The sequence below is a fragment of the Chlamydotis macqueenii genome, chromosome 6 (assembly GCF_036417535.1).
Source record: "Chlamydotis macqueenii isolate bChlMac1 chromosome 6, bChlMac1.mat, whole genome shotgun sequence".
Classification (NCBI taxonomy): domain Eukaryota; kingdom Metazoa; phylum Chordata; class Aves; order Otidiformes; family Otididae; genus Chlamydotis; species Chlamydotis macqueenii.
The window spans coordinates 39,733,740-39,749,125 of record NC_141561.1 but is presented as its reverse complement, the minus strand read 5'-3'; the positions used below and the strand labels follow the sequence as shown (position 1 = coordinate 39,749,125).

The following is a 15,386-nucleotide window of genomic DNA, read 5'->3' as shown; positions in this document are numbered from 1 at the left end:
TACTTCATCATATAAATGAAAAGAAATCCTCAAAGCAGTTGTACCCAGCGCTGCTTTAGATACCCCAGACATCTTTTTGAGGAACGATATTTTAGACACCAATGGGTGTCATCGCGGCAGTGTGGGTCGCTCCGGCAGGAGAGAAAATAGATAAGAAACGCATGCGTTGGATAATTTGTCATCACTGTAAAAACAACTTGTACTTCAGTGCACGTTTATGGAACAAGCTGGTGCTGGAGAACAAATAAAAGCATGCTTGTTACACAACTAAGCAAGGAGGATCAGATGAGACAGACAGATAAGATTTAACATATACGTCAGGGCAAACTGGGGGCTGACCTTCATACTTACGCTAGTCAGCTCTGGGGACTGCCACAGACCAACAGCTTTGGTACTCTAGACTGGAAATACTGTGAAACTGGGGTTTGTTTGCATTTCCACTTCATATTAGGGCTCATCTCTAACATAACATCCATGGCACTTTTCTACATTTTAATGCTACATGGAGTTAACAAGCTGAATAAGTGACTTCTTAAACTCTTGCGCAAACCATTACTTGTACCATGCTTTGCACACTGTTATCATCCAATATTCAGGACCTGTAACGTCTTTTTCAATGCTTAATGATACTCCGTAGGTCACCCGTGCAAAGTCACGCAGGGGCAAAGCTACAATAGTAGCGTGAGCTTAAACTTCTGTTATGGCGGGGAAGGAAATGCTTGCAAAAAGTATATATATTTGAGTAGAGATGAACTTAGAAAGGCATGATATACACGAAGTAGGAATTTGCCTTTAAAGCTTTTAAAGAAATGTCTGTGACTCTAGATCTTTATGTACTATGGGGTTACCTGCTGACGTGCCCCAGAGGACAGCCAGCCACCAAAGCCTCTACCGGTTTCAACATGGAAGAACTGTGGTCCTTTCACAGCGAGGATGCCAAACAGCCGCCCAGTGCTGTCAGCACGTTGGGTCTAATGTTCATTTTCCACATACGATTTTCTTAGAATTGGCAAGCTTTATGTCATCTTTCCGGGGCAGCTGCTTTTCTTCCCTGTGGCTTTTCACGTGATCTGGATATTTGCCCTGTCAAGCGCTTTGCACAATAAAAACACATGTGAGCACAGCCTTTTGGTGCTGCTCAGTGTCATGCAGTGATGGAGAGCACCCAGTGGGGCTGGCGTGAGGGTTAATCAGGCAAGACAACACAGGGGGATTAATGTCACACTGCCTCATTACACTGCCATTGCCTTACATCACCCCACAAGCTATTGACCTTCAGATGGAGTCTCAGGAATAAAAAGAAAGGTTTGATCTCTGGGACTTCTGTTTTGAAACACAACAAAGCTGCCTAGAAGGCCCCTTCCATGCTGAAATTTCATAAACAGAAGGGATGGAGGAAGAGTGCCTTATTTTTTTCCAGGCAAATTCGGCCCCTTGCTTGCAATCAGTGCCTACTCGTTGAAGCCAACATGGTTTGCAGAGAGGTTTTGGGTACGGGGAGGGTCCAGCACTCTGGCAGGTGGAAGCCATCAACTTGTAAAGAAGGCATTTGAGTGGCATCGCAAAAGGGACTCTCCAACCACACACCTTCTCCAAGCAGATGAGGAGAGAAGCTAAGGGCTGGCTCAGGGATGGGGTTTCAGTGGAGAAATTCTCCACCAAACTGCTTCTGCTGTCTTCAGGCAAGAATGTGACTTTCTGGAGTAGCACATTGCCTATCTCCCCTGCCAGCTGTGAGGGGACATCCCACATGGTGTCTCTGCAGCCAGCAGCGATCTTCTGGGTCTCCAGAGGGTTTTCGGTCAGGGCTTCCATCACGGTTGGTGTGTTCATCCCTTATTTCCCTGCCTTGGGAGTGGATGGGATGGGACAATTTAATAACTCTGCAGAGCCCTCTACGTTGGCATTTCCATCCTTTTGTGGCACAAAAGGATGGCCACAATGGGCTGAGGGCCACAATGAGCTGCTGCCCATCCAAGGGTTCCTGCACTACCTCCTGGCAGCGCTGGCAGGGACACCAGCTCGGTCTGCAAGCAACGGCACGCTTGACAGCTACAAACTCGGGGCCACACGCGTCAAACCTTTGTTTTTAAACCTCTGAATGTCCATCTCAGTCTTGCCCCTAACAAAGGCTTTAAACAGCGCAACACCAGCAGACACCATGCTGATGGGAGCCATCAGCAGTCAGCCATTACCTGTGATGTCTTTAACCAGTCCTTTGGCCCCAGCCTTTTCTGGAGTCATGGATGAATGGACATTCGCCACTAAGTCTCCAACTATGCCGTGGAGAGCAGTAAAATTCTCTAGGTTGAAAAGGTGCGTATCGAAGGGTTCGCTCGCTATTTCCTTTAACTCCCCTTCCACTGCATCCTGCACGCCGACCGCAAAGATGTTTACATGGGCCGATTTAAGGACAGATGATGGCAGAGCCACATCATCCTGGGATCGTCCGTCCGTTAACACTATAATAACCTGGGGGACGCCTTCACTGGCTCTGCTTCCAGCAGCTTTAGTGAGATGGTTCTCGATTAGGTACTCTAATCCTTTTCCAGTCTTGGTGCCTCCCCCCATGTAAGGCATGTTGGCAATATGGGACAGGACGTCTCGGGTAGAGGGGTAGGTATTTAACTGGAACTCTGTGTGGGGGTTTCCGCTGAACTGGACCAGGGCAAAGCGAAAATCATTTCCTCCCACATCTAAAGCTTTTACAACATCATACAGAAACTCTCGAATGAGTTGGAAGTGTTCCTTCCCAATGCTCCAAGAGGAATCCACTAGAAATATTATATCAGCCACAGCAACGGTTTTGACAGCTTTAAAAAAACAGATGGGGGTTTAGGGTCATCACAAGCATGCATCCTCCTCCTCGTTCAAACAACCGACAGCCTCTCTCGCATGGTGAAAGGGAAGCTGAGCTTCCCCTTTTCGCCCGCAGCAAAACGAGAAGCACTGGAGAAAAAACAGGCACCCTGACACCGCAGGCGTTGGGGAACAGGAGGGGACAGCATGCGAGCTACCTGTCCCAGGGAGGGGGCAGGCAAAATGCTTCTCCCCTCCCACACCCTCGCCGCACAGGTTTAGGCACCAGCCCTGAGCCAGACCAAGACACCTGCAGCTTCACGTGTGAATTTAGGCTTGCTCAGCTTCTATAATTGCCCATGGTCTCCTGCCCATTTTTGCTGACTCAGGGCTTTTCTGGCTCTGCAATGGTGCTCGAGGAAGGAAGGGCTGCTCGGTTTAAGCAGCCTGGGTGCTAGCATGAGTTTTTCCATATTTTTCCTACTGCCAACACCCCAGGTCCTGACACCAGCTCTGGTCCCAAAGGCACCAGTGCCTCCTCTTAAAAAAAAAAAAACAAACAGCCTTTCTGCAGGTCAGTGGCAGTGCTCTTCTCATTGCAAAAAGCCCTCCTACACATGCAAGGAGGGCAAAACCGCTCCGCTCAGGAGAAAACCCACTCGGTGCCACCCTGGGTGCACGTCCCGCACACCCGTCCCGCGCAGAGCGTCCTCACAGGCGCACCACCGGCCAGCGACATGCTTGGCAAGGCACCCTGCACGTTGGCCAAGGTCTGGGTCTGAAAGGACTCTCAGCCAAGCGGGAGCTGAGGAGCAGAAGGTAAACCACAACATACCATCAACATGCATGTTAAAAACCAAACCGTGCGAACTAGTGGCACGTTTGTACGTTAAGCTGGGTGAAGCAGTCCGGTCTTACCTGCTTGCTGCTGGGCACGAACCGAGCAAAAGCCTGAGAGTAAGAGGCAAAACATTGCTGCAAAGGGTAAATGTCGATGTTTCCTCATTTTGGTCTTTTATCTGAGTTTTCCTTTTATTCTGTTTGTTTCAAAGCACCCAACGTGAGACCTAAAGGAGAAAAACAGAGATAGTGAGAAACAGCAGCAGTGCTGGCTGGGCACAGATGAGGCACAAGGTAGAAAAACCAAACCATGTGGTTTTGCTATCCTTTTTCGCACTTTGGCAGGAAAAAAAAAATAAATTAATGCTGGACAGAGTCTGCTTCATAGCAAGCACTTCTTTGGAAGAGGAGCCATCGCTCCCATTATTGGCATTTAATGACCCCTGTGGACTTAGATGGCTTTCTTCTTGCTTATGCTCTCCCAGGTGATACCTAATATCACAAAATGGTCAGCCTAGGTTTCTACCACCAACCCTCAAAATATAAGGTGGCCTCTCACCTGTCCTCCTTGCCCACGGATGACCTGCTGAAATATCTTGGCCAAGACGTTCCCTCTTGCTGTTGCTATTTCTTATTTTATTTTTTACAAATGACGTAATAATAATTGTCCTGAACATCCCTCTTTGCCTCAGCTCACCTTTTCAGCTGTCCCAAACTTACAAATGGAAATTTAATTACCCCAGACCCAAGTGACATGCACGATCTGGCTGAACGGCAAAAAGCCCTTGAACTCCCCCAAGCTCGCAGCCCTGGCGGCGGAACAGCCTGTGCTGGCTGATCACATTTTGGAAAGGCACCAAGAATAATATTTTACGTGTTGCAGCCAAAAATATAATTTATGCAAGTTTCTTATCTGTGATCCACCTGGCAAGCCTTCTGAGACAATGTCTCCTTCAGGAAAGCTGTGTATCTGTTGCCATAGGAATGGCCAATTTATTATTTAATCTTCATTTCCAAGCCTCCAGAGAAGAAACCAGTAAGTCTTGCTTAACTGAGAAAATATCCTCCCAAAAGGGAATGCGGTGATTTAATACTTTTCATTCCCCAAAAGGAGCTTAAATACTTAAATGAGCCAAAAGTGATTCAAATACATCAAACTATTAACCAGGTCATCATCTAAAAAAAAAATAATAATTTTCTTATAATCAACCTTGCCGACTCCATCAACCCAGAGAATCATGACCAACACAAGAGCCTAAGAGGAGTAGCAGGAAGATTGACTCCCTCTTTATGGAAAGCTGTGGTAGTTGCACAGATGGCCATCTTTAGCACAGCCAGAAACAGAACCAATGCCGGGAATTAGAGAAAATTTTGAAATAAACATCTGAACAGCTGATCCTTCTTCCACTGAAGAGATGCTCCTCAGGGCTGTCAGAGTGGGGTTCAGTGGAAAGGAGGGGACAACATCCACCTTGTTCCCCAAAACCCAGCGTGATCCAGACACTTCCACTGTGTCAAAGCTGGGTTGGGGTCTGGTCCTTCCTGGGAAAAAGGAGTTTGCAGCATTTGCTTTTGCTTTTTGACTCGGAATGAGTCAGGCAAAATCTGGCCTCTGCCTTTGCCCCCACGTTTCTATGTAATAGTAATAATAATAGCTCCAGGAGGAGAGACATTTAATGGGCACCCAGAGCCAGCAGCTAGCACATGGCATCAATTAAGACGTGACAAATCTTCCCTGTCATTGGCGACTCCTCCATTTATTGAGGCAGCTGCTGCTGCTCAGAGGTAGCGCTATCATTCACAAAAAGACTGAAAAATCATCCTTCTCAGCTGGCCCCCATCCATTCCCCACCCCCGGCTATTGGAGTCCAAGCCAAACCTCCCAGTGCCTCCAGTGGAAGTGAACTTGCTCTGCTGGACCGCATTCCTGGTCTACAGCTTGCTCCCAGAAAACCTAGGTACACCCAAAGGACACAAGGGGAAGGCAAAGCTGGGCTCTCCCATCCAACCCCCCTCAAGCATCTCCTCTCCAGGCAGAAGAGGTTTATGGAAGAGCTGCAAGTTTCTTTTTGAGATGGGCTCGCCTTGCAGCATCCGTTGGGAGTAAAAATGCTGCAAGCAATGAATGAAAAATGTGAAATAAAATGCACTCCCTGGAAAAGTAGCCCATTAAAATAATGTATGCCATAAAAATGCTAGAATTTCTTTTCCAAAACTCAGGAAGTTGTGTTATCATCCTGGCATCCTATCACTCTGCAGTTGCAACAGCTGGAGGTGAACAGACCATCGAGATAAACCAGTGAAAATTAATGTCCTGTCAGCTAGTAAATGACAAGACCGGAGCAAACATTTGGGGGATTTTTGGTTTTAACATTGAGCAGCTGCAGAGAGACTTACGGGGCTGCTTACCGCCATGAAACGCAGCAGAAGGGAAAAGCAAATCTCCCCAGTGCTACGAAAACTCCTCTGCCTGCAGTGCCTCCCGCAACCGTGGGCAACGGGGCTTTACATCGAGTAGGATTTCCAAACTCAATGGTGGATCTACATCTACATCTTTTGGGATGCTTTGGCTGGAAAACCCTTGGAGAACTGCCTGGACTGTGATCAAACAAGGAGTCTCGGGGACAGCTAGGGCCGAGCTCTCCTCTGTTAGGTCCCATTGGGTCATGCTTTGGACCAAGAGCCTCATGGCAAAGGAACCACCAGCTGTATTTTATGTAACTCAATCCAAACAACCGAAAGTCATGAGTCAGCGCTCAGGGCACCGCAAGATAAATGTGGATATCACGATGTATTACAACAACACTCAACCTTAGGTTTGTTTTTTTTTTTTTGCCCTGGTCAGCTGGGAAATATAAAGTATTTTTCAAGAAATAATAAGCTAGCTGTACTTTTTAAGTCACCTTCTTTTCCCTTTTAGCCTTTAGGAGCCCTCTAGATGTAATATCCAGCTTCCTCTGTGACTCCCATGACAGTTATTTTTAGTTACTTTGAAAGCAGAGGGACTTGTTCATCAATAAGAAATGAGTTTTAGCATCACACTTCCCCAAAGCCATCCAAAAAACCACAGGGGTTGAAATGAGTTAGCAGAAAGAGAGACACACCAAAGTCTCGCAGGAAGAGATAGCTGATGTCTCTTAGAGATTGACTGATAATTTATGGAAAAGAGGCACACTTAAGCACAGGTGTTCCTGATGAGGGTTTCTCCTATATTTCCCCCCTCCACAGCACCCTTGTTAGTAAAGGAGAAGCAGCTGGGTGTTTGTAGAAAGGGGAGGATGAGGAGATGACCTTCCTGTAGTACTGGAGAAGCAGCAGCAAGGATAGCAGGATTTTTTTTTTTTTGTAGAGGTAATGTGCTTTTTGGGGGGATTTGAACCAAAACTCTGTTTAGATCTGGTTTGACTGTGCCAACAGCCAGCCTCTGACTCAGTAGAAGAAGATTACAGATGGCAAAAGTTGTGATTTTCATTGTTTGGGTGCTTGGAGGTAGGTCTTGTTTGGCTGGTCTTGGTGGTAAGGCACAACAAGTGACCTCCTTTGCTCAGTGTGGTCTTGTTTTGTGTCCTAAACTGCCATTGGTTGCAAGCTGGAGGTGGCACCACCTTGCAGGAGGTAGAACATAAAAACAAGGGTGTGACCTTATGTTAATTCATTTTAATTTTTGATAATGGCAAGTATCTGTCTTATAGTTTTATTTTCCTGGGTTATTGTTATTTCCAATAGCTGTCTTTCCAATAAGGTAATATTCTCCTGAATTTTTTCTTAATGAAAAGTTCCTTGCTCTCCTGGGGGGTGGAAGCTCTGATGGAGCTTTTCATATAACCACTGCAAGCTGAAAACAAATGCTGACCAAAAAAAAATAAATCTGAGTGCCTTTGGAAAAGGAAAGCATTTTCCTCAACTGTGAAGAATTAGCACCAAAATCTGGGTAGCTGGTCTCTAAGTAATCCATGTACTAAAAGATTAACTCGTGTGGTCTTCAATAATCTGAAGTTTTTATGTTTGTCTAGAATTTATATGGTGTGTGATGACCTCTTAATATCGCAGTATGTCCTCTGTTTCATCAGAAGATACACATCTGTTACTAATAATGCTTTCAAAAGGCAATAATTTCTACCACTAATGCAATGAAGTGATTTCCCTAAATATTTTCCCCAGCAGCTATTTTCTGCTTATTGCATACTTCTCTGTGCATACGGTTTGACATTTTACATAATTTTTCTATTTGAGTGGATGTTTCAAATTCACTTTCTAAGCAGTCATTTTCTGGTGTGTGTTTTTTCACTAGCTAAAATAAAATCTGCAGAAGTGCAAAGCAGATGAGCAGACTTTAAAAAAGCAAAACATGAAAGGCAGGAAAAAATTACTGCAGCTGTTACGTATCACTCGAATTCTTTACATGTGCCTCTCAGCTGGGCTGGCTGGCTTTGAGAGGGAGGGGAAGCATCTATGGCTCTGGTGCGAACAGAAATGCGATGCGTGCCGTGCGTAGATACGGATGGGTGCGATGATGGGTAAAGGGAATAATTAGCACTGTTGTGAAATCCCTCTTAAATCTGAATTCCCAACTGGGCCGTGCTCATATTGGGTCACAAGAGAAAGCAACTGGATTGCATGCTCCGAGCTTTCGGAGGGGTTTTCTGTACCAGCGTTTTGCAGTCGCTTGATGCGTTTCTGTAATCTCAAGGCTAAAGGGCTGAGCCAGGCAGGACTGACTCTTGGGGTGTGATGGCCAGGAAATCCCAAATTGGTCACTTACTGGTAAAATCTGTTCCCATCAGCTCTCCCTCTCCATGACAGCGTTGCTGTTGTGGCAAGGTGAGCAGTTTCTGGGAAAGAGCAGAGGACCCAAATTGAGCAAGGCTGTCAGAGCCATGACTGCGTGCTCTTCTGGGGACAAACGGCCCATTTCTGGGCTTGGCCTTGGGCAGCCAGTGCCACATTCCTGGCTGGCACAGCCAGGGACCTTTGGACCCCTCACCGCCCCAGACCATGGTACAGGTGGTCCAATTTTCCTGCCTCGCAGCATCCCTCCAAAAATATCCAGAATAGAAGTCTGCAAAACAGTTGCAGCCGAAAATCCCATTGTGCATGCAGGTTGGGTTATCTGGTACTGGGAGAAAGATGTGGGTTTGCAGCTGGGTCCCAACAGGTTTTTCTGCAAGGGGAATAGGCAGTGAGGCATCTCGCACATGGCGTGGGAGAGGAGATGCTGTGAGTATCCTCAGAGCCCTCTAAAAAATCTGCTCTGTGGGAATGTCAGGGTCAAACCCAAGGGGCCTCTGCCTCCTTCTGTGCTGGCTTCATGGGGATCTCCTCATGCCTCATCATAAGCCTGTTTTCCCAACCAAACTTCTCAACCTGAAATCACCTTAACTTGGCCATTCTCTGCTGTATGCACAACCCTGGGAAGCTGCAGTGAAATCATGAGGCTGCCGTAAGTCTTGCCAGTGGCTTGAAAGTGGACGCCGGCCACCCAGAACAACTTCTTGCAGCCCCAGCAGTGGGATGTACATCCAGTTGCGGCTGTGGAGCAAGCAGGGAGGAGAGACTGCTCCCCAAATCCCAGCGTGGAGCTGTGGTGGCACAGATTGCCCTCTGGAGGTGATGCACACTCCTCTCTTGGACGGGTGAATTCCTCCTTAAATTTGTCTGTGTTGTCAAGAGCTCTGAGCTTGGGAGAACGTTAGCCAAAAGCCACTCCCAGCAGTGATTTGGACACCTAGGAGGCTAAATGCTGTGATTCCTCCACCCCCCCCCCCCGAAATAGCTCAGTCATCTTTGAAAATGGACGTAGGCCTCCCGAGCCTCTAGAGAGCTGGCCACTGCATACGGCACCAAAACTTATCCAGCCTCCAGAGAAGCAGGGCTGTTTCTAGAGTCTTGGGATGAGTTGATGGGACAAATTATTAATTTATTCGTAGAATGGGTGGGAAGGGACCTTCAAAGCCCATCCAGTCCAACCCCCCTGCAAGAAGCAGGGACATCTCCAACCAGATCAGGTTGCTCAGAGCCCTGGCCAACCTGGCCTGAAATGTTTCCAGGGATGGGGCGTATATCAAAATTCATGTCTAAGAGGACTTCAGTGAGGTCATTCCAATTTTCCCCAGCTCTTTTGAAGGGTTTCCGTTTGCAGCCGTCTGGCACCGACAGCGTGGGGAAGGTGAGGGGTTGGTGGGCTGAGGGCTGCTCCTGAAAACATTTCTTCCTACAAAAGTAGACCTGAGCACTAGAAGCAAACAAGCCTAAAAGGGTGGAAAAATCTTCCTGCTCTTGCAAGCCACTTGAGCTTTTTTTGCTTTAAACCAGCGTTCAGTAAAGTGACAGAATTATTTTGCGTTTATATCCTACATGGGCAGGCTCCCCGGTTGCTAGCATTTAATACAAATTACATATTCGCTTCTTATAAGCGTGCTGTTGGCTTAAAATCTGGTTGTTTTCTTCATCTGAAGACTGAGACTAAAATAGAGCGGTTAATAAGAGGAAAGGGAGTATTTGCTAAAAAAAAAAAGGAAACTCCCTCAAAGATCAATGACTCTTTATGTATAGTAACCGAAGCCTTCCAGTGCCTCTCCACCCAAACAAATCGGCTCCTTAATGTGGAACTCGAATTACTTTAAAAAGGTGGAAAAAGTGATGGGCGCGCAGAGCAGTAAGGCTGGCAGTGATTCACAGGGGAGGGCGGGCACTCAGTGCCACCCGCGGCCGTGCACGCCCAACACGGGGGCCAGGTTTGTCCCCTCGCTGCAAATCAAAGGCATCCAGGCTGGGAGAACGCAGTCCAAGACTGTGCGCTTACCCGACTTTGCACGGATGGAAGGAATAAGATGTTCCCTTCCCTCCTGTTCCCAGACAGGCACGTAGCAGAAGTTAGGAGAGGAACAAATTTTTTTTTTTTTAATCCTCTTTGACATGTGGGAGTATAGCGGGGGCTGGTTTATCTCACCCTGAAACCAGGGAAAGTGAATGTGCTTGAATGGAAAACTGTCAAGATGTTTGAAAAACCAGAAAGGGAACTGCGGAGATTGCTGAAAAAATGGAAAGGTAATGAATGAATGACGATGCGGCAGCAGCAAGCGTGCAGCCCTGTGCTTCTGTCTTAGAAACACTGTCGTACACCTGGTCATAGAATCATGGAATGGTTTGGGTTGGAAGGGACCATTAAAGCCCACCCAGTCCAACCCCCCTGCAAGGAGCAGGGACATCTCCAACCAGATCAGGTTGCTCAGAGCCCTGTCCAACCTGGCCTTTGGTCAACCTCTCTGCAAAGATGAGGATGGAATGAGGGCATAAGGTTGAGGATGAAAAGCCTGTTTCCCTGAGCTGTGGTACTGGTGAGTCAAGGGATGGCGCTGGGGAGATGTGGAGTTGGGTCTCTGCTCTGCCACTCCATTGCTAGACAACCTTGGAGGAGTCCCCCCAGCTCCCTCTAACAGCCTCTGGCTGGAGACATCTCTCTGGCCTCCACAAAGCTCCTAGACTGGGCCACTGTGCCCCAGAAACAGCCCTACATAAGAACAGTAATTATTCAACCATAAATACTGATTCATTTTTTTTAAAAAAACAGTAAGTAATGGGGTAAAGCCAGAAGTTTGGAAAATGCAGCATTCCTCCCCTGAGAGTGCACATGAATAACTGCAGCAACCAGAAACGAGCCAAGAGTTTCCCATTGCACCCACGGGAACCAGAGTGGCTTTGGCCACCTCGGCTCCAACCAGTTTTGGCCCCTGTGCCTGGTCAGGAAACAGATTTGGCCACAACTGTTTCTCGCCCCAGCCTCCAGTTGGGAAGGGAGGGCTTTGCTGAGCCAAGAGGGACGGTGGCGGGGTGTCTCACCGATTACTCATAGCCGCCCCCTTGGCAAGAGCATCGCTCTGGAGAGCCAAGGGCAACTGGGGCTATCGGGGGAAAGGGCTGGGAAAGGCAGGAGGGAGTGCGGATGGGAGAGGTGGAGAGGGGAGGTGGCTCCGTATGAGGCTGGAGAGCCCTTCGGCAAGGGGAAAAAAAATGTCAGATGTTTGGCCAATGTCCCTCTCTGTGGATGACCACGAGAGGATGAGGATCATCTCTGAAGCCACAGCAGTGCTGGCCCACCCTGGAGCAGCAGGGACATTCCCGGCAGCGGGATCTGTGTCGGGTGGATGGGCTGACAAGCATCTCTGTCCAGTCCATCCTACCTTGCCTGGAGGCAGGAGGGGTGAGGGCTGCTACCTAACAACCCCCAGCCCTGAGGGCATGCCTCAGGAGGAAGGAAGGAGCATCAAGACACCCTGTTTGCTTGCCACTGCCCCTTAGGTCACCCCTTTAGCAGGGCCCCTTGCAGCGTCCCATCCATGCACCCACCTCCTTGTGACCCAGCAGCTCCCCAAACCGCTACATCCCCTCCTTGGGGCACGGACCCCCACTGCTCCCCCAGGCATCCCATTCCCATCCCACCAAGCTGCTGTAGTGATTTCAAAGCATCATTGAATGAATTAATTCCCCCGTGCTGGTGGGACCGGGAGTGTCCCCGTGCACCTGCGGTGCATCAGCTTGGGGAGGAGGCTCCTGGTGTGAGCGAGACGGCTGCATCGCTCTGCTTTTCCCAGCCCGATGCGAGCCTGGGGTAGCTTTCTTCTGAGGACACCGCTCCATGCACGGGATGGGTTTTGCTCAAAATGCCTTGAAAAATTCCCAAAGACTAAAACCCTTCCGAAGAGGGGGGAAACGCAGCACGGCAGCTGCTGAGCCCAGGCTAAGGTCTCCTGCGCGGAAAGCAACACTTACCCCTGAGTGAACCCCCCAAAAAGTTGCTTATTCCAGGATTTTCCACTCCGGAGTGCCTCTCACCCTTGCTTCATGGTGTGCCGGCACTGCTCAGCCTTCCCGGTCCTTGCTCGCCTTGCTTGGTGGGGTGCAAGCGCTGACGGGGTGAGGGAAATTAGGGTCCCTGTGAGATGTCCGCTGCGCGTCTGAGGCCAGAGGAGGCGGCTGGCTCGGGAGTGCCGAGGGGCCGGGCAATCCGGCGTCGCAAATGGAATCCAGATGGTTGATGCTGGCGTTCCCGGGGCTGAGGTCAGAGCTGCTCATCACATGCGGTCCTCCCCCCCCACCACCCCACCCTGGGGGACGCCTCCGCGCTGTGTGGCTTCCCCCCTTCCCGTGCTGGCCTCGCCGTCTCCAAAGAGCCTTCTCCCTGTTATTGATAAGAAGAAATACATCAAAAAAAAAAAAAAAAAAAAAAGGAGAGGAAAAAAAAAAAAAGCCCCGCAGGGTTGCGGGAGCCGATTTAATGATGCCTTTCGGTCGGGAAGGGCTGGACTTGGAGGCTTGCAGGATCCAGGACATGCCAAGGACCATACCAAGTTACACAGGGCTGCGGCGAAGTGCCATTTGGAGATGCTCGAGGCTGCGGAAAGCTCAACCTCTCCCCCTGCACAGTTTCAACCATCGGTGCAGGGGGAGAGGGAATCTCCTCTTAATCCAGTTTCCTATTCACATGTAACAGGGGCGTTTTTTTTGGGGGGGGGGGAGAGGAAGAAGTGGGGGGATGATGTTATATCACAACTTATAAATAAAAGTTAGCCTCTTAGCATAAGGATAAATATTTTAAAGTGGAAAGTTTCAAGTAGAAGTTTGAAAGTTCCTGAGCGGTGATTTTTTATTTTTTTTAAACTGATGTGCTGTGGAAAAAAAAATATCTTTAACCTTTTGTTAGGCAGAGCCCATCAGGCAGACTTGAGGGGCTAATTTTATTCTTCTACCTTGAAGACATTTCAGTCTGGACCAGGTTGTGTTTTGCAAGAAATGGTGGTATGGAAACATTAATTCTTATCTCTTGCCCTTGTGTGGGTCCATATAAGGCTGGAACCGAGATGGCGTCCCTGCAATCAAATAGTCAAATTCTCTTCATTTCAAACGGGGATTTACGATGTTTGCTCTGGGTTTTGTGCTGCTGGAAAGACCAGCCGCATAAAGGCATAGCTGGAATGCTTCAGGAAAGTGCTGAGCCCTCGAACTGATGCAACAGCTCTTTTTAGAAATGGTGCTTGGCTGGGCGCACGCCGAGACAGAGCGCCGGTCTTGTGGAGGGATCAAGCACGAACGTCCCCGGCCCCGCGCCCGAAAGCAAGCAGGGTGTCATGGCCCCCTCCCTGAATTCAGCTGTCAGGAGGATGAGCCCAACTGGGGATGCTGCAGTGGCACCAGGACACCCCCATAAAGCAGGGACGTGTGGCCGTGGGCCCTCTTGCCCCATTGCCAGCCTCGGGCAATGTGCTGCCCTGCGTCTTCTCCTGCCTTTGGGCTTTCAGGCTATCGCCTCTCCTGGGCATCTCAGCCCTGCTGTCACCTGTACGACATGCTCAGCAAGAATTACATCCACTGAGTGGGGACCAGCAGTTCCGGTTTGCCATCAGCGGTGGAAATCAGTATTGTTTGGTCATATGAGCTCAATAGCAACTGGGATCTCTGTGCCAATTTGTTTGGGTAACCTTCAAAAAGCAGAGTTTTCTGTGTGGCGATGAAGGAATGCGAGAAAACAGGTTTAAGTGACTAGAAAACCGCTCATGATCCTTTGCAATCCTTCCTTTAGCAGTTCCCTCTGTTAGAATCATAGAATGGTTTGGGTTGGATGGGACCCTCGAGGGTCACCCAGACCAATCCCCCTGCCAGGAGCAGGGACATCTGCAACCAGATCAGCTTGCTCACAGCCCCATTCAACCTGGCCTGGAATGTTTCCAGGGATGGGGCATCCACCACCTCTCTGGGCAACCTGGGACAGTGTTCTACCACCTTCAGCATAAAAAATTTCTTCCTAGTATCTAGTCTAAATCTCTCTCCCTCTATTTGAAACTGTTACCCCTAGTCCTGTCACAACAGGCCCTGCTGAACCGTCTCTTCGTTGGCATTGATGACCCCATGTGAAGTAGTCCCCATCATCCACAGCTGCTGTGATGTCCTGAGGGAGAGCGAAATCCCTGGGGAAGGGGTGACATCTGTAGGGACAGACTTCTTTCCATCCCCAGATATGGGAATGGAACCCCCTCTGATAATTAGTACAAGACTGACTCACATCATGTTGGTAATTTCTAGAGACAGCTGGGACTAAGCTTAGCAAGATTTCCTCTCTGGTGTATTAATAACTAGACATGATTAATGCTATGAGGCAGGAAGAGGGTTTTGAGGAATTCTCTTTCCACCCACAATAAAAAAGCTCTGTGTTCCTTTCTCATTGAATGCAAAGGGGACCTTGATGTCCTCTGGTCTCAGCTTGAGACCCTTAAGTATATATATGAAAAAAAAAAATCATTTAAACAGGCAAAGAGTGGTGAAATTTTGTGGGTGGATGTGCTTCAGCTGGGCCATTTCTACCCCCAGCTTAAGAAATGCTCTGTGGGTTTCCCCCATGTGACTCACACAAGAACGGGGTGGCCGGCTCTGGGTCCCGTAGGTGTGGGGACACCCAGGAACATCCGGCTTTGGCTCCATCCTTGAGCACCATCTACTGGCTTTTCCTTCAGGGACTCCCCGGCCATCCACCGAACCCAAGGTGTTGTCTTCTTCCCCTCAAATAAGACCACCTCATGCAAGATGGGGCTCCTGCTTACTCTGAATTTAGGGGGTACCCCCAAAACCACATTTGATACCACCCTCAGCTTTGAAACAGCCAGGGCAGAAGAGCAGGAGCATCTCCTAGAGTGTGCAGGGAAGGTGGGGAGATGGTGAACTGGGCAGGTCGGGGTGGGAATTAAGGCAAAGGAAGA

The 15,386-nt window shown here is 48.8% G+C and overlaps 1 protein-coding gene across 6 annotated transcripts in view; it reads right to left on the bottom strand.

The window, feature by feature from the left end:
- Positions 1 to 12,617, bottom strand: part of COL6A3 (collagen type VI alpha 3 chain) — a 60,984-nt gene extending 48,367 nt beyond the window's left edge. For 4 of the 6 annotated variants that reach the window (XM_086750698.1, XM_086750696.1, XM_086750699.1 and 1 more), the window contains exons 1-2: positions 12,409 to 12,615; positions 3,718 to 3,866 (exon numbers count right to left, since the gene is read on the bottom strand). In XM_086750698.1, coding sequence (XP_086606824.1) covers positions 3,718 to 3,805 — 88 coding nt within the window. In that variant the 5' untranslated portion in view covers positions 3,806 to 3,866; positions 12,409 to 12,615. Of the gene's footprint in view, positions 1 to 2,195; positions 2,814 to 3,717; positions 3,867 to 12,408 lie in introns of all 6 variants that reach the window. The other 2 variants (XM_086750701.1, XM_086750700.1) reach the window with 2 other exon arrangements.
- Positions 12,618 to 15,386: the final 2,769 nt, after the last annotated feature.